The sequence below is a fragment of the Cebidichthys violaceus genome, unplaced genomic scaffold, assembly GCF_023349555.1.
Source record: "Cebidichthys violaceus isolate CVI_PGR_0920_01 unplaced genomic scaffold, fCebVio1.0.p SCAF_154, whole genome shotgun sequence".
NCBI classification, from domain to species: Eukaryota; Metazoa; Chordata; class Actinopteri; order Perciformes; family Stichaeidae; genus Cebidichthys; species Cebidichthys violaceus.
The window spans coordinates 147,999-167,859 of NW_027176323.1; the positions used below are offsets into that span (position 1 = coordinate 147,999).

Here is a 19,861-nt window from a genome sequence, read left to right on the forward strand (position 1 = left end):
TTGTAGCTGTTTTGTGTGTCTTTGTCGGCATTTTATCTGTGTAATGTGACTCTTTGTAGCTGTTTTATGTCTCTTTGTAGTAATTTGGTGTCTTTTTGTTTGTCTACTGTCTCTTTGTGGTCATTTTGCATCTCTGTTTAGCTGTTTCGTGTGTCTTTGTGGTCATTTTGCATCTCTTTGTAGCTGTTTTATGTCTCTTTGTAGTAATTTGGTGTCTTTTTGTTTGTCTACTGTCTCTTTGTGGTCATTTTACATCTCTTTGTAGCTGTTTTGTGTGTCTTTGTGGTGGTTTTGTGTCTCTTTGTAGCTGTTTTATGTCTCTTTGTAGTAATTTGGTGTCTTTTTGTTTGTCTACTGTCTCTTTGAGTCATTTTGTGTCTCTTTGTAGCTGTTTTGTGGTGGTTTTGTGTCTCTTTGTAGCTGTTTTATGTCTCTTTGTAGTAATTTGGTGTCTTTTTGTTTGTCTACTGTCTCTTTGTGGTCATTTAGCGTCTCTTTGTAGCTGTTTTGTGTGTCTTTGTGGTGGTTTTGTGTCTCTTTGTAGCTGTTTTATGTCTCTTTGTAGTAATTTGGTGTCTTTTTGTTTGTCTACTGTCTCTTTGTGGTCATTTTGCATCTCTTTGTAGCTGTTTTGTGTGTCTTTGTGGTGGTTTTCTGTCTCGTTGCTGTAGGCCCAATCCTATTATTCTCCTAGTATTTCTTGACGTGTTGAGCTTGAATTAGTATCACTGAAGTTTTCTTATTCATAAAGACATGAACATTGATGTAATTCAATCTAAAGAATGCTTAGTGGTGGAGTACTAAAAGAACATATTTCTCTTTACATTGAACATTGTCCTTTAGTGTTGTGACTTCATGTAAAATGTTTCTCATTTCCCTGCTGAACAACAGACAACGTTGTTGCCAAAGTCAATAGTATCTCGCTGGTCCTGCAGAAATAGAGGATTGGCTTTAAAACATGTGTTCATATTTTAACTACAGCTGCTTGTAATCTCTTTGACGCAGGTGAGTGATAAAAGTGTTGCTTTAAGGATGCTTTATTTCAGGGAGTACCAGGCGTAAAACCGGAGGGTGGCCTGTCTCATCACCGTCTCACCCCTCATCCCGCACGGAGACGTGTCTCGAGAATCCCACCAAACCCGCTTGGGAGCTGAGGAAGTCCACATCGACTTCCCACAGAGGTCATTCATCAGGCCTATAGACCTATAATTCAAACACACAAATGTATCTGGGCCTTCTGGTCGGACCACCTGACCTTCGACGCCATTCGTATTGGTCTGCCTGACGGAGCCAAAACACACAGCCTGAGCAAGTCCCATGGGCCAGTCTGTGTTTTCTCAAACATGCACACGCACACACACACACATGCACACACACACACATGCACAGGGTTATACAAACACACACATGCGAGCACGCTAAATGCATGCGCACACGCACGCACATGCTCGGTATGTGATAAGAGCCACAGCCCCTTAACCTTGTGAGATAGAGGCACGACTTGAAGCGCAGACAGGATTCCAACCCGCTCACTAAATCACTCGTTTGTATGTGAAACACGGAGAGCATGCGCTCATATGTGTCAGTATCGGCTGAGACTTTTTTTTCTATTCCTCTCTGACAAACCAGTCTGACCGCACGCGCACACAGACACGCACACAGACACACACACACACACACACACACACACACACACACACACACACACACACAGACACAGACACACACACACACACACACACACACACACACACACACAGACACACAGACACATAAGTGTGCTGAAGTAAAGCGGTGAATTGGGAAAGATTTCTCACGGCCAGAGAGCCCCGAGCTACCCTGAGTAAATACAGATTAATGATTGGTTGAGAGGGCGGAAGTGCATTCCACAGAGTTAGCCACTGATTGCAGACACCTCAAACTCATATGATGTGCGCACACACACACACACACACACACACACACACACACACACATACTACATTCTGCAAGATCACAAGTTCTTCTTACAACTTTGTAAGAAATGAATCGCTCTCATCGCTGTGGATGGATTACTAAAAAGGGCCTATGGGTGCTGTGTCCAAGGGCTCAAGGTTGTATCCCCCCCTGGACAAAATGTCACATACCAGCCAGGAATAGACTCATATTGAACACGAAGAAACATAAAACAACTACAAAGGGAAACAGAAACACTATAAACAGACCAAAACAACTACAAAGAGATGCAAGACAGCTTCAAAGAGACCACAAAGAGTCTCACAAACAACGATGAAAAAAGGGGCAGAACAACCACAAAGAGAGACAAAACAACTACAGAGAGACTCGTAATGGCTACAAAGAAACACAAAGCGACTTCAAATAGACTCAAAACCACTACAAAAAGGCACATAATGACTAAAGAGACACAAAAAGACCACAAAGAGACACAAAGCAACTTCACAGAGACACAAAACAACTACAAAGAGACACAAAACAACTACAAGGAGACACAAAGCTACTTCAAGTAGACTCAAAACAACTACAAAAAGACACATAATGACTAAAGAGACACAAAAAAAATCACAAAGAGACACAAAACAACAACAAATAGACTCAAAACAACTACAAAAAAGAACAAATATGACCACAAAGAGACACAAAGCAACTTCACAGAGACTCAAAAAGATCACAAAGAGACACAAAACAACTACAAAGAGACGCAAATCGACTACAAAAAGGGGCAAATTAACCAGAGTCAAAAAATCACTTCAACAAAGAACAAAACAACTCTCACATGGACTATTGACTCGTGCTGATAAATGTACATAAAGGTCACCGGCACACATAAAACACGAAGGACACATTCAACTACAAGACTCTTTGCTCATCAGACAAAAACACGGACAGCAAACCAGACACCGTACACCAGCATTGATCTCATGCAACCCTGAACAGTTACAGGACGCTAAGAAGCTCCACTTACACCAACAGTCCCCGCTGTCTCTCCTCGTAAGTTCAGAATGTTCTGCTTGTCTGGACAGTGATCGATAGAGCAACAGCAGGAGCAAAGTCATTTAGTGATTACCGATGATGAAACAAACCCTGCTTGGTGTCGTGGAGATGTATGTGTGTGTGTGTGTGTGTGTGTGTGTATCATTACACGTGTCACATCACGGCGTAAAACCCTCAGGGTGAGATCCTACGAGCCGCGATGAGCTGGATGCCCAGCAGACCTCCTGGTTTCCATCAGCAGGCAGACGTGCAGCAGGACCTCACACTGCAACCTGCTGCCGACTTTGTGCACAGTGTGTGTGTGTGTGTGTGTGTGTGTGTGTGTGTGTGTGTGTGTGTGTGTGTGTGTGTGTGTGTGTGTGTGTGTGTGTGTGTGCGAGCCGGCACGTAAATCCTTAGGTAGGCACATTCCCAGGCACCGCTCGTATATCACTTGTCAGAAGTTTCAGATTTCACGCTCAAAGAATTGATCGCCTCTCAGCAGCCCGGCGATAACTCGGCCAAGTCATAACTTAATCTGACGATTAAGTGAGGATTCTCCGATCACCGGTCTGCTGCAAGCTTGAGTTTATTACAGTCCTATGTGTCCAAGTGTCCAGTTTTAAGACAAGTGTGGAAGGAAGTATTCATATCCTTCCACATCCAACCGTTGTTATACTCGGTACTTTGAGTCCATGCAGCAGCGGTGTTGTGTTTGACCGTATGATAGTGAGAGGGAGTACAAATTTGAACAAACTCTACCACGGTCACATGACTTCATCACCACCACCACTAAACTGAAGGAGGACTAGTGTTCTAGTGAGGACGTTTAGTCGTCTCATTTGATGGCAACGTTTTTAAGACACGTAAAAGCTTCTAAATTCACTTATTTTTACATCTTAGAACAAAACATTAAAAATCTATTACGGTTGCGTTAACCACAGACCGTATTTCAGGCGTCTAACCAAAAGTAGATTAAAAAAAAAAACCAGGGAGATTTGGAGACGAGGGAAGCGGAAGAGTAAAAAAAAAAAAAAAAAAAGCCCTCGGAAATCATTCCTGCAGCTCTCTGTTTCTGATCTCTATCCAGTTATAGTGTGTGTTCCTGCTGTGAGACAGAACCACTTGTCCCAACTACTGTTTTCAAGTTAATTTCACCAGGAGACAAAGAGTCCATTTATCTAGAGGGAGGAAGAGAAGGAGGGAGACAGTGAAGGGTGAGAGAGAGAGAGCGAGAGAGAGCGAGAGAGAGAGAGAGAGGGGACGGGCTGAGAGTTGGATGGAGAGTGAAGGAAAGAAGGAGGAGAGAACGACGACCGACAGAAGAACTTTCCAAAACAGCAGATCCTGGAATGTTGGTGGAAGGTGCCACATAGCTCCAAATATTTGTTGCTAGGTTGGCAAGGCAACAGGACGACCGGCATGTTTATTGGCTATAATCTCCGTCCAACGATACCGGAGAGCCCGGGGAGGAGAGGAAACACTGAGGGTTGTGATATGGGAGAGAAGAAGTATATCATTTTGACAAGAAAAGGGTTGAACAGGGGGAGGGGGAGGAACAAAAAAATCAGAGAATGAGATTCATTGTTTCATTGTTTACTCTGAAGTAGAGTCACGTGCCAATTCACACACACACACACACACACACACACACACACACACACACACACACACACACACTGACAGCTACAGGTAGCGACTGAGGTAACACAGAATCAGCTACTGTCACTCAACTATGTCCGTCAGCGGTTCAGCCTCGCCCCAACCTAGCGAACACACGTTTACAGAGAGAGAGAGAGAGAGAGAGAGAGAGAGAGAGAGAGAGAGAGAGAGAGAGAGAGAGAGAGAGAGAGAGAGAGAGGGAGAGAGAGAGAGAGAGAATTTGGTGTTATGGTTTCTGCCAACTACAGCAGATTCAATGCTTAATTCAACGGTTAACGAGCCGGGGGCTAAAACGTCACTTCCAGATGAAAAGTTGAAGTCATCAGTTAATACACAAATTGATCCACTTGCCTCATTTTGGTCGGTTATGACCAGCAGGGGACTAAACTGACATCACTTAGCCAAGTTTGTGACTCTACTTGTGATACTGTTACACTGTGTTTTAGCATGAACCGTCATCTCTTTGTCTCTTTATTACATTACATTACATTACATTACAGTCATTTAGCAGACGCTTTTATCCAAAGCAAAAGTTACGGAGGCTCGTTTTAAAACTCGCGTTTCAATTTCTTATTTTATCGAGATCACAATATGGCATCTATCGTTAAAACGTGTGTCAAGATATCATTTTAAATGTAATGTTATGGTGCCGCTACCGACTTATTAAGAAAACCTTTCTGTTTTGGTACAGATCACAAAAAAAAAAAAAATCACACTATAATCTTATTACCGGGTTTTTCAATGACAAATATCGCAATATCAGTCAAAATAATGGCAATTATATGCTTTCAAAGCCGTTGAGTCCTATTTAAAATAGACTATAAAGAGCGATTAAACACTTGATCTGGATATAGTTGGTGTCCTGTATTATTTGCCTTTGGTCCTACTGCTGTATAAATGTGGTATAAAATCCCTCTTCCAGCAGCCAGTCACCCATCAAAGTCTGATCCCCCCCCCCCCCCCCCCCCCCCCCCACCTCCCCCCTCCCCCAACGACCATAAACACCACTCAGTATTGATCTGTGATCAGGTTTCATAGTGTCTCAGAGGACGATCTCGCTCTGTGCGAGTGTGCACATGCATGTGTGCATGAGAGAGAGAGAGAGAGAGAGAGAGAGAGAGAGAGAGAGAGTGATGGAGAGAGCAAGAACGATTAGAAAAGAGTCTGTTTTTTTTTTAAGTTGCATGTCTCTTGTTTCATAGGACTGCAGCATGCGAGATCTGGTTCCCTTATACTTATCATATATCCAGTGAAGCCCGAATATAATTTAAGCAAAATATTCACTGGGCGGTGAGTCATTATTTATTTGTAGAAGCCCTCTCTCTCTCTCTCTCTCTCTCTCTCTCTCTCTCTCTCTCTCTCTCTCTCTCTCTCAGTGAAATGAAAAAGAACAAACTTCCATTCTCCTTCTTTCGTTTCTCTCAACAAACTGATCTTTTCCTACGAAAGCCAGCAACACGTGTCAATTTCTTTACATCCATATGGTCTTTTCAAAATAAACTCCAGTCTTCAGAAGAAACTCGTGTAGGTTTAGGCACTAAAACTACACAGTTAAGTTCAGAAAAAGATCACCGTTTGGGTTAAAATTCCTTAAAGCTGCATTCTCTCTAGTGTCCATCAGGGGGCGACTCCTCTGGTTGTATAGAAGTCTAGTCTAAAATGACTCTACTTCTCTCTTGATTTATTCCCTCAGTAAACATTGTAAACATGAGTTTATGGTCTCAATCTCTAGTTTACAGTCTTCTTCAATACAGCATGATGTTCATTTAGTACATTATGCTCCATTTAGAGTCAAACAGACCATAAAGCAGGGGATGCTTTAGGGGCGGGGCTACACGGTGATTGACAGGTCGCTTGCCGCTAGATGGCTTCCCTTCGTCACTCCTCCGCATTCCAAATGTGGTGACCTCCGTTCGTTGGTTGTGAACTAAAAAACATGGCGGCAGCCGTAATTCAAGCCGTAATTCAAGATGGCGACGGGTAAATCTCCCCTCCCGCTCACTATGAGTAGTCACGTTGTTATACTACGTCACTAGATCTCAGTGTTGCGTATTGAGTCATATACAGTCAGCACTGACCACATGGTGTAAAACGACACGCGGGGAAACAATAATGCCGTTTGTATTTTACGCTAAATGACTGGAAAAATTGTCGTGTCATTCATACAACAGTTGGTGCTTCCAGCCACGAACTGAAACTGCTGCTCGACTTAAAACAATCGCTCAGCGCCCCCCCCCCCCTCCCCCTCCTCTCCCCCCTCCTCCCTTGACATTTTTATTGCCTCTGAAAAGCCAGAGCAGAATAACCAGCGAGTCCAAACACACACCGACAACCTCCCCAATCACACACACAAACAACACGAATGCAGCCCAAGATGTACTAAAACACACACACACACACACACACACACACACACACACACACACACCTTGTGCGGTTGTTGAGGTCCACCCCCCCGTCCCCCGTCCCCCGTCCCCCGTCCCCCTCCCCAGCCAGCTTGCAGCGGTAAATGGAGTGGAACAGGTTAGCGCTGCCGCCATACAGTGTCCCACCTGTACAAACACAGTGCTTGATCATGGCCACACACACACACACACACACACACACACACACACACACACACACACACACATGCGCGGACACACACGAATGGCCCTCCATCTGGATCGCGGCACCGGTGGGTTTTAATAGCTATCGATCATTCTCCCTGGTGACACACTCACCTCCCTGTTACAGGCTGAACAGAGCCAGCTGAGGACTCATACAGGTCTCTGAGCGCGCACACACACACACACACACACACACACACACACACACACACAAGCTGCTATATGGTGTCAAAAAGGCCATTTACTTTGCCCGCATGTATATGTGTGTGTGTGTGTGTGTGTGTGTGTGTGTGTGTGTGTGTGTGTGTGTGTGTGTTAGTGCTTCTGTGAGTGTACACTACTGTGCGTCTTTGTGTCCTGCTGTGGCTCACTCTGCCTTTCTTTCTAGATGAGGTTATTTCATTTACATAATGAGGCCCAGACTCACTCTCACAGATTAAATTACTCTGAGACAACAAATAAAAAACGCATGCAGACAAGCACCCCCCCCCCCCCCCCCCCCCCCACACCCCCTCCCAAAAAAACATGACAAATCCCAGTCTGTTTAACCCTTAAACTCAAGAAGTTGTTCTCCTGCTTCTCTCTCGGTTTTGATAATAAAAATAAAAAAAAAACAGCAAAAGTCGTAAAGCGCTCGCACTGTGCCCACAGTTACCCAATGATGTCACTCGCCGGGTGAGTTACGGTGCGCTGAAAGGGTCAAAACGAGGGAGAGCCGATCGATATCCCATATGATTCTGACCAATAAATCCACGGTGTGATTAGTCTGGGTAGTTAGCGACGATTCATTGTCAAAGCTAATAAAGTCTTTTGTGGCTCAGGGTGCCGGAGAGGCTGCAGGGAATCACGGTTCGTTTTATGGGCAAATTAATTAAAACAGCGGCTGAAAAGAATTCAGTCGAAGACCGGCATCAAACACTCATTCCCTACTCTTGTTGAAGGGCGTAACAATGAGACATCACTCAGGGAGATTCAGTGTGTGTGTGTGTGTGTGTGTGTGTGTGTGTGTGTGGTAATCAAACACCATGATTCCTGCTTTTACACCACGTCGTAAATCCAGAAGGGAAAAAGGGACGTTTGTCATGTAGCTGTGTCTTCTCTCTTTCATAAAAGAAAATGGCTGCTGCAGTATCTTCTTAATGTGTCAGGATGAGCATTTGTGTGTGTGTGTGTGTGTGTGTGTGTGTGTGTGTGTGTGTGTGTGTGTGTGTGTGTGTGTGTGTGTGTGTGTGTGTGTGTGTGTGTGTGTGTGTGCGCGCGCGCGCGCGCGCGCGCGCAGGTAAGGATGATACAAATGGAGGCAATGAAAGATACGGTGTAGGATGAGGACGAAGTGGAAAAGAACAAAAGAAGAGCGGGAAGGAGGTGTGGAAGAACCCAAACTTTCATTTTCAATTTTGCTAAACCTCGTTTTTCGAGTAACTCTTTTCACTGCTATGCACGAGCCTGACTGGTTTGCGTTCAACCTACAGAGCCGGTAACAGGCGAGAGTCAGTGTCTCACAAACTGTGGTAAAAAAACAAAACAATTGAGATGCATATCTCGAATGCGCTGTGTGTCCAAAGAACTGAACAATGTCGGTCCGTCTCTCAGTCGGTCAGTCGGTTGGGTGGTTCACCACAGTCAACCTTTTAAGCCCGAGGGTCCCCCATTTGGACGCAAAAGTCCAAAAATTGTGCACCGTCTAGTGTACAAATTGACTGCCAAAGAACCCACGAAGAACGAATATAGTGATGTTATAGTTCTGGAGAAACCTCAGCGACCTGGGAACAACATGAACCAGGTCACTTCTACATGAGACAAACACATCTCCCATACGACAAGTTTCCAAATAACAAAATATCATAAATCATAAATCCATAACTCCATAACTGACCAGAGAAAACAGCGGCTACTGATCGTTAGCTACGTGCTAGCTCCGGAAGAGCAGCATCAGAAAGCATGTCCACTCGACACAGATTACGGCGATGTATTCCATTTCTCTCCCCGGTAAACCATCGCAGAGCTGTTCAGCAGCAAACACAGAAAAAGTCACACAGCTTTATGGAATATTGTACTCACTTTTGGTCGAGTCTCAGCGAAAAAATGAAATATTTCCGTACTTCCACGTCTCTGTGTTCCAGCTGGATCCGCTCTGTGAGAATCCTTTGTTTACGGAAGTCTCCGACATTTCTCGCCTTGTTGGGAGGGATGGAAGTCTCAGCAAATTGGATTTCAGATGTGACATCAGATGGGACGTTTATCATTCCCATTGGCTAATAGTGCTGTCAATCATCTATTTTTCAATTCCCTGCAATTCTATTGGCTTCTACGGTTCGAAGGAGGTCTCAATGGCGCAAATCGGAGAAAGGGGGGCTGAGCTGCAGCCCTGAACAGAGACACAGAGCTGGATCTGAAATGAACAAAGACACTAGAAAGGGCCTAGAAAGGATCCTGGCGTTCAAATAAAGCCCAAACTGCTCTGTTTGATGTATTGAACATCATTAGTGATGTATACAAGTTAAATATATAGTTTGGTACATGATAAAGTTAAAATAACACACATTGTGCAACATGTGTAAAAGTGTAAACATTGGAATCCTCGCCTGAAATCTCTGTACTAGATCCTCTCTATCTTATGAATGCTTCACTTGATCTAAGTAAAAATGTGTATAGAGAACCTCAACATATAGGTATATGATCTGGGAGAGCTTGAAGGCTTGGACCTACATGATTTCTAAAAGAAAATACCCTGAAATTGATTTTTTTTTCAGGCGAAAATTTGTGCTGTGTGCCATCTTAATATGCTCTTAACCAGTAACATATATACTGATATTTACACGTATCAACACATTTCACAAGTGTTAGGCTTATTTTAATCCAAAAAGTATTAAAATAGCCCTTACAGTTGCAACGCTACACTCATTTTAGTATGGGTATGCTTTTTTCGAGCGGAGGCCTAAAAATAGGCCTAGGGTTTAAACAACTGTTGGTCTTCCGGTCGGTGTGTCGGTCTCCTGGTCCCTCTGTCGGTCTTCCGGTCGGTGTATCGGTCTCCTAGTCCCTCTGTCGGTCTTCCGGTCGGTGTGTCGGTCTATCGGCCTCTTCGTTGGTTTGTCGATTGTCTGCTGGTCAGTCTGTCGGCCTCAGCATCTCGGCCGGTAGGTCTGTCTATCTGTCGCTCTGTTGGTCCCTTGGTCAGTTTGTCAGTCTGTTGGTCGGTCTGTCGCGCTGTTGGTTTCACAGCCTCTTGGTAGGTTGGCCTATCTGTCGGTCTCTTGGTCAGTCTGTCGGTCTTGCGGTCTGCCGGTCTTTCGGCCTCTGTTGGTCTCTTGGTCTCTTTGCCTCTCCGCCCGTTTGTCTGTCGGTCTGGACTAAAATATTTAAACAGATGTTACTTATGTTCATGGTCCCCAGAGAATGAATCCTGATGACTCGCCGTACACAGACATGTATACAGACAATCATGGTTCTCAGATGATCACTAAATATTGTCCCAACTACGCTCTACCTGCTTAGCGTCCTCACATGATAGCAAATACAAGTCCATGCACTTCCAGCCAAGGCAGACCCGGACGTGTACGCACATACACATCTGAGTGTGTGAGCTCGCACTTCGACTCACAATCTAGACCGCCGGGTGCTTTTTTTCCCTTCTCATAACAGCTGAAACAACAATTGTTCTGACAGGCTGAGACCATTGTGAGTGCGCACCGTCTCAAAAGCTTCAACAGTCCGTCTCCCCGTCTCTCACTCACCCTGCAAACCTCAAGGGGTGCTCAGTTTGACGTAAAGACCCAAAGATGTTTTGGGTTTTTTTTATGTTTCACTGGATTTACACTCGTCCTTTGTACTGTGCAGTGCTTTGGCCGGTGGTTTGACTTTTAATGATAGCAGCACAAACACAGAGTGCACTGTGAGATTTCACTGAAAAGAACCGCTGAAACAATACAAATGAGCCACAGCCTGTTTCCATCACAGGGGAAATCCTGCTGCCTGGACAGCCACTGATATCGGGTAAGATGAGAGGGACGAGAGAGAGGGAGAGAGAGAGAGAGATAGAGAGAGAGAGGGAAAGAGAGAGAGAGAAAGAGAGAGAGAGGCAAAGTGTGTGGGGTGGGTTTAAGTCCAGAGGGAAAAACAGCTCTGAGGTAGCGTCAGGATGGAGGGAGTGAGAGAGGTGAGAGTCAGGAGAGAGGGGGAGGTAATGATAAAACCAAAAAAAAAGTTTAACGAGAAGGAAACGGCCGAAGACTAGACAACTCAGAAGGCCCACTTGTAGACCACCTCAGGTCAGGATGCAGCTGAGCAGGAAAACAGTACTTGAAAAACATGTACGTTTGCGTGAGAGTCTTTGTTCGTTATTAATCTTGGACAAATGGTCCACAACAGGTGCAGAGGAAAGGAAAGTTGAGAAGGAAAAAGGAGTTGAATCACCACAACGTGTGTATAAAAATATAACACGATGTTTTAAATGCGTATTCAAATTGGAACTATTAAGTCAAGACCCTGAGTTGGCAGTTTCACTTTTTGTCTGTTTACCAAAATGCGTTGAGTCTATCCGTCTCTTGATGATTTCATTAAACAGATTTTACAGACGTTCATGGTCCGCAGAGGATGAGTCCCAATGACTTTGATGACACTCGTGCTTTTCCTCTGGCGCCACAAGCAACGTCAACGTTTATCCTGTGGAAATATCTCAAGCTGCTCGATGGATTGCCACAAAATTGTATGCATTCGATCATGGTCTTCAGATGATGTACCCAAATGACTTTGGTTGACATCTGTGGTTTTATGGGAACTGTCGCAACAGCTATTAGACGGACGGCCATCAAATTTGGTACACACATTCATGACCCCCTCAGGATGATTCGCGATAACTTTGGTGATCCTCCGACTTTTAATCTAGCGCCATCAACAGGTTAAAATTGCAACTTGTCCAATACTTTGGTTTATGGCCCGAAATACCTGCAAAACGATATACTGAATACTGTATGTGCTTGTTTGGGATACATTATTGCAAGACCTTTATTTTTCTCTGTGAACATCTGCTAAGCCCTGTTAGAAATAATGAATTTAGAAAATGGCATCAACCACATGTTAAACATAAGAAACAGGTGCAGCTTCTGTTCATTTTTGTGCGGCATGCGTCATATTATGATTACTGATTCTGGAGTTTCAACAGATGCAAAGTACTAAATTACAAAGAAAGTCATCCTGCTGCTACCTGTCCAACTATCCTGCTGTAGTAGTGTTATTTCCTCAGTACTGAAAACCAACCAGAAACCATTCAATAAGAACAGAAAGTCTCAAAAAAAGAGTCCCTGTTACGCCGGTGGCAGTGAATCAGCAGAAATCCCCTCCTCGTCCTCTGTCTCTATCCTACTACATGTGAGGACAATGCTGAATAAGTACTGCATGTGACCAGGGTTAGGGTCACATTACTTTGAAATGTAATCAGATACTGAATACAAATACAAATAAATAAATACATTTGCTTTTTTGTTGCTGCACTTGGAGGACTTTGCTCTTGTAGCGCAAGAGGAGCACTTACTTAAATTGTTAATTTTCTTTTTTTCAATGTAAATAAAAAGTTATGAAACTCCACTATCCATAAATCACCATTAAAAGCCTAAAACTAATATCAGTTAATTCACCATTGACAAATCTGGCAACCTGAGAGTAGCTACTATAACTTTGATATTCAGTATTTGTGGTCAAATCTAATTACCGTTACAAAAAAATGCTTGTATTTGAAGGACGCAATGAAAAATGGCAGTTTTCAAATGTAATCTCGCCTGATTATAGTTCCTAGGTTTCATAATCCTGATTACATGTAATCCGTTACCTTTCACGCGACCGCAAGTGACCGAATGTCCCGAACCGTAACCGGCAGCAGGATATATCCCAACCTGGTGTTGCATGGTGACTTAACCAGCAGGGTTCCTCCACGATAACCCTCCCATACATTCCTACACAGAAAAAACACTTTCTGGCGGACTACCATGCTGTGGTCTCCTCTTTATAACATTACGCACGGCGACCGGGGAAGAAAAGCAGACCCAATCCATATCCAAGCGCTCCAGCCATGTTGAAACATTTAAGGACTCTGTATTAAACACTATATTCGAAAAGTATATAAAACAGAATTCACAGAGGTCTGACTTTCGCCGTGCAATTTGACTCCGAAAAGAGCTTTTAATTCAAAACGAGATAATAACTTTAAATGACATCATGTGTTCTACCCTCAGCTTAATTCCTCTATTTGGGACAATGGGGTGAAGTCATACATGAGGATCCCTGCTGTCAGGTGGGTGGGGGGGGTACTAGACCACCTACTTATGAGTCTTTCATGTGCTGTAATTCAGAGGAAAAGCGGTCATAAATAGATGAATGAGCCAAAGTGGATGAATATTTTAGAATGTGCCAGTGGAACATCGAGTGTAAACAGCGCAACTAAACGACTGGTCCTTATTCTGCTTCCTTATTTTATCCTCAAAGTGGGTATAAAAGTAGGACAATGTGAATTGAACTGGCAGACAATGAAAGGATAAGAAAGACTGAAAGAACATTGGGAGTTACCAAATGAAAGAAAACAAAGAAAAAGTCCTTTAAAGGAGGTTTATTTGCCACGTGAGCCCCAAGGAGCCACCTTAACCTGCATTCAATCAAAAAATAAACTGCACCAGATCAGTTAAGTTGACCAGTTAGATGAGATTCCACGCCGCGTTATTGATCGCCACGGTCTTGACATATACAACAGTACATAAAGACAACATTAGCAGCCATAAAAAGTCAGACTGCGGCGGTGTTTTATGATCCGGTTCATCCTCCTTAGGTGCCTCTCCGAGCGCAGCCAGCGCCGGGGGACTGATTTACTCGTCGCACAGGGGGGACATATTTAGACGTCGTGAGCTGGAGGTAGTGGTCGGTAAAGCCGGCGGGGCAAAGAAAATGACCCAGACAGTGGGAGTGTGGAGGACTAGAGGGGGGGACGCGTAAGACTCGCCGGTTAACCTCAAGACCATAAAACCAGACGTGATTTCTGACCGAGGGCCAGGGGACAATGGACTGCACTCCACTAATTACACACCCTGACATGGATAATAGGGAATGTGCTCGCTCTTTATGGGGACGAACAGACGTCTGTGGATCCGTCTTTAACAATTTGTAGTTGTGGCAGAAATAAAAGGTCTTAAATGTAGCTTCTCAGACGTGTGGTCTTTGCAGTAAAAGCAAAAAAAGGTCATATTAAATCCGTCTGCTAATGACTGCAGGGAGGAAAGACGGGACTCACCCTTTACGCTTCAGCTAAATAACTCACATTCAATGCATTTCTTATAGAAGTAATTATGTCTCTGTTTATATTGACCTGCCCAGGTGTCAAATTCTAACTCCCACTAATCTAAACTAGTGTTGTGTGTGTGTGTGTGTGTGTGTGTGTGTGTGTGTGTGTGTGTGTGTGTGTGTGTCTGTGCTATATGTGGGGACAATTTATAGGGGACCGGACCACCAACCTGAGACCACCTCGATGTCCCAGACTGAGAAGCAAAAAAATGACACTTTCAGCACAAGAAGACTTTCCACCATGAGCACACACACACACACACACACACACACACACACACACACACACACACACACACACACACACACACGTGGAAAGAAATATATCATTTGTTTTTACAAAACATGTTTTCATTTCACTTTTTCCAAGTTTATACGAGTTCACAACTTTCTCCAGATGTGATCCAGAAAAATTAGACTTCTGATCAAGAATAGAACACGGCAGATTAGAAAGAATTACAATAAATAATGCAGATTAGAAAATAATACTTGAATAAGATACTGTATAGAATACTGTAGAATAGAATAGAGTGGAGTATAATATATTTGAATAGAATAGAGTATAATAAAATAAAATAGAATAGAATACTACAGAAAATATTATAACAACGTAGAATATGATTTAAATTTATGGAGGGACTTATAATGTATTCATATCATATCATATAATAGGGCTATTTATATTTAAGCGGAATAAAATAGAATAGAATCGCATAGAAGAGCAATTTCTCTTTCCTGTATCACAAAAATATCTTGAAATCAAAATAGCTGTTTGGATTTATGAAGCCAGATCATTTTCAAATATGTGGAAATAAAAGAGAAAGCGTCTATTTCATGTACTGTAATCATAACACAATCATTTAGGCTATTTGAGATCATTCAACTGTACTTCTAAGGGCTCCTACGAGGTTCAAATTAAGACTTCTACAAAAAGTACAAAAAGTTAATAGAGAAAGTGTTATGAATATAAGTCAGTGAACAGATGTACAGTAGAGCTTTATCACAACAAAATAATTCATGAGGAGAGATTTTTTTTTTAAATATATTACACATAAGTGTAAGTTTGTTGATTACAACAACAAATTGAACTTAACCCTAAATATTTTTTTATTTATTATATATTTACATATTCTCGTATTTTATAATTTTGTATGTATTTATTTTTATCTATTTTTATCACCCTCTGTGGTAACGTCCCTGTCATGTTTGAATATATTTTTTGTTTATTTTTTGTTTTGTTTATTTTTTTGTTTTGTTTATTTATTTATTTTTTAAGAAGAGAGAGAGACGTACAGCAGCAAACACTTGGCCGTCCCGCCACTGACAGCAAAGCGGGTAACCAGAGATTCAAAAACAATACGTCATCCCACAATGCACCGCGCTCACGCTCTCCTCGCAGCATTACCTCATCCCACAATCCACCGCGAGACTAAAAATCTTCTGGGTGGTCGTCAAGGCAACGCGCCTTATCGAAAGGGCCGGTCCCTCCCTCCTTCCCTCCTCCCCGACGACACGCCCCCCAGCCAATAGGAGAGCCCCATCGTGACATCATGGCTATTTTTAGAGAGGCAGCGGCAGCAGATAAGGTTTAGCCTCCACGCTGCCTGGGCTCAGAGTATACACACACGCGCACCCGGAGCACAGCGAGCACCGTGGACCAACAGTGTCGGTGGCTGACGAGAAACAGAGAAGAGCCGCTCACGGACACCGATACCAGTCTGGATACTTTGGAGACATCTTTGTGAACTGTTACACTCTGACAGAAGTGAGCGTAAGATAGAAGAAAAGTGCGCTCTCCAAAAGTTTGGAGCTTCTTTTTACGCACAGAGAGGACGTTTTTGGAAACGTTTTTCCAGAAGAACCGGGGGAGGAAAAGTTGTTTTGCTGAAGACTTTAGTTGCCACTTCGGTTCCTCTTCCATGTATACCAAGATGGAAACTACTTTCTATGACGACTCACTCAACGCGTTCTCCCAGCACGACAGCGCCGGCTTCGGATACAGCAACCCCAAAGTGCTGAAGCGCAACATGACGCTGAACCTCGCCGATCCGACGGGCGCGCTGAAGCCTCACCTCCGCGCCAAAGCCGGGGACATCCTCACCTCCCCCGACGTGGGCTTGTTGAAGCTGGCCTCGCCGGAGCTGGAGCGGCTCATCATCCAGTCCAGCAACGGGCTCATCACCACCACGCCGACCCCGACCCAGTTCATGTGCCCCAAGAATGTCACGGACGAGCAGGAGGGCTTCGCGGAGGGGTTCGTCCGAGCCCTGGCGGAGCTCCACCACCAGCATATGCCGGGAACCGCGAACGTGAGTGTCCCCCCGGCTCCTCAGACCGGCGTCAACGCGGGGCTGCCGCCGGTCGCCGGTGCCCCCGTTTACAACAACAACAACAGCGCAGCCATGCGCTCCGACTCGCCGGTTTACGAGGACTTGAACACTTTCCACCCGGCCATCAGCACGGTCTCGGCACCGGGTTACACCACCTCGGCCCCGGCTATGTCCTTCTCCGCCGCCCCGCCGCAGCTCCCCCCCATCTACGGGCAGCCCTCCCGGCTCTTGGCGCTCAAAGAGGAGCCCCAGACCGTGCCGGAGATGCCGGGGGAGACGCCTCCTCTCTCCCCGATCGACATGGAGAACCAGGAGCGCATCAAGGCCGAGAGAAAGCGGATGAGGAACCGCGTCGCCGCGTCCAAGTGCCGGAAGAGGAAGCTGGAGCGCATCTCCAGGCTGGAGGACAAAGTCAAGAACCTCAAGTCCCAGAACTCGGAGCTCGCGTCCACCGCCAACATGCTGCGCGAGCAGGTGGCCCAGCTGAAGCAGAAGGTGATGAACCACGTCAACAGCGGGTGCCAGCTCATGTTAACGCAGCAGCTCCAGACCTTCTGAGGAGGTGTCAGCAGAGAGCGAGAGAGAGCGAGAGAGAGCGAGAGAGCGCGAGCGAGATTAAAGACTGTTGAACGAACCGGACGCGTCCTGTGAGAGTGTGAGTGGGCTGCATCTCCCGAATAATCGTGACGGGGTTTTGGGATGATGTGGCGCGACACTGGCAGGACCGGGGCTGGGGGGTGGGGGGGGGGGGGGGGGGGGGCTGGGGGGGCTGCACTGAAGTTCCTGAAGTGCCACGCGCTCCCCCGGTGGCGCGTCCCCAGAGAGGGGCTCGGGACAGTGACAGCAGCCATGAACAAGAGGGGGGTGGGGTGGGTGGGGGGCAACAAACAGGATGCCTTTCTGTATCTGTTTCGTGCTGTATTTCTTTCTTTTTTTTAAACAGACCTGGACTGAAGTTTTCTTTATTTTTTTCTTCTATTTTCTACACCCAGCTCTGCATGGACCTTATCGCGATCATCAAAGGAGAAATTCAGTATTAGAGGATTTAAGAGCCCGCGATAGAGACTTGTTCTTGCCGTGTCAGACTTGGGCGTGTTTGACTCTGAACGGCCGAACCGTTGTAACAAAAGCTGCCTGACTTCTGCGTTACAGTACCATGTACTTGTTTCTTTCTTAATTGTAAGGAAGTCATTTAGAAAAGCTTCAAGATTTACTTGGTTTTTTTTCTAAAAAGTTGCGTTAATGGGGTTTCACTCATTGTTATATGTATATAAGATCAACTCGGAGTACTTATGTTTACCATTTGTAATAAGAATACTGTATACACTTTTTTTTTTTTAAATGTTTTGTTTTCTGATCACTTCAGAAACTAATCAATATTTAAGAAAATAAACCAGATGAAATGAAGCAACGTTGCGTCTGTGTTCTTCTACGTGTGTGCGTGTGTGCGTGTGCGTGTGTGTGTGTGTGTGTGTGTGTGTGTGTGTGTGTGTGTGTGTGTGTGTGAGGAAAAAAAAGAAAAAGTGGGTGTGCCATGTCAGGAGCTCAAACAATAAAGCATGTTGCAACATGTTGCAAGAGCTGGTCTAGTTCCCAGCACCTCAAGGTAAATTCCATTAGTGCAGGTATTGATCCGGGTTAAGTGATTGTGTTCCAGGCCCACTGAAGGAGACCAGGTCCGGCTCGTATAGAGCTTGAGCTATCTCCACTGTATGTCTCAACACACACACACACACACACACACACACACACACACACACACACACACACACACACACACACACACACACACACACACACAGATACCTGAAGAGTGTACATGTCTTATACAACCTCCCATCGTTCTGTGTGGACACGATACACCCTGTTAATTACAGCTTATCGTCTGAGGTGTCTCTGATTAGACGCATAATAAACAGGAGAATCACACACTGTGCTGTTGCACCATACAGTTTATTCAGCACTACTTCCTGTCCTGGTGTGACTTATTAAGAAAGCTGCATGTCGAAACAAATACATTTGAGGTATTACAAGTGAATACACGTATCTACTCCATGAAACGTACAAAAAGTACCACTGTGGTTTTGGGTGTTTTCTGGACACAATGTAGACTATGATGTAATTTGAATGAGTCAAAAAAGGAGCTCAGAGGAACAAACAAACAATATCTTGAATATATATGTTGAATATGTTATGTTACCATTACACATATATTTACCTTGTATATCTGTATACAACTGAAAGTAAATACTTCAGGTCCACAGTAAACCCAGCAAGTAGTGTACTCCTCAACTCTGCCTATAGAGTCTGATGGCAGCAGGTGAATGTGTCGGGACGAGGTCAGGTTGTATACAGTGTGTGCGTGTGTATGTGTGTGTGTGTGTGTGTGTGTGTGTGTGTGTGTGTGTGTGTGGAACTCTCACGAGCCACCAGTGTGCCGCCCTGCTTGTAATGAACCACTAGAGGGCGACACAGGCCGATTCACCTGAAAGATGAAACGAAGAGTTGCAGTTTCAAAGTCTTCATGTTTTGTATCGTGAGTCATTGCTTTAAATGAACACAGACCTGTCGTGATGTAAAGAGTCGAAGAGACAGGACAGGTTATTCAATGTGAAGAATAATATATATATATATATATATATATATATATATATATATATATATATATATATATATATATATATATATATATATATATATTTCATTCTCCACTTCTTTTCGGTTTGTTTGTTCTTCTTTTTCTTTTATATATATTTTTCTTTTAAAGGAATATGTTCACAACATGGTTTGATGCATAAAGCAGCTAATTCAAATGTTTGAATTTAATTGTTTTATCTTAAAAAACTAATAAAATGTTATTACATGAGGGTAATACAATATCAATTATTATATCTATACAATTAAATTGTAAACAAATTAATAAAGTTGATGGTCTGGGGTGGATTTACTCCATATTTATTCATT

The 19,861-nt window shown here is 44.1% G+C and overlaps 1 protein-coding gene across 1 annotated transcript; it reads left to right on the top strand.

Annotated features, from left to right (window-relative positions):
• Positions 1 to 16,157: 16,157 nt before the first annotated feature.
• jun (Jun proto-oncogene, AP-1 transcription factor subunit) lies at positions 16,158 to 17,627 on the top strand. Its single transcript, XM_068710441.1, has one exon. The coding sequence runs from the start codon at positions 16,487 to 16,489 to the stop codon at positions 17,453 to 17,455; it is 969 nt and encodes a 322-aa protein (XP_068566542.1). The 5' UTR covers positions 16,158 to 16,486; the 3' UTR covers positions 17,456 to 17,627.
• The last annotated feature ends 2,234 nt before the right edge of the window (positions 17,628 to 19,861 follow it).

Excerpts from the sequence above, each read along its gene's own strand:
- jun (XM_068710441.1), top strand. The coding sequence starts at position 16,487 with ATGTATACCAAGATGGAAACTACTTTCTATGACGACTCACTCAACGCG.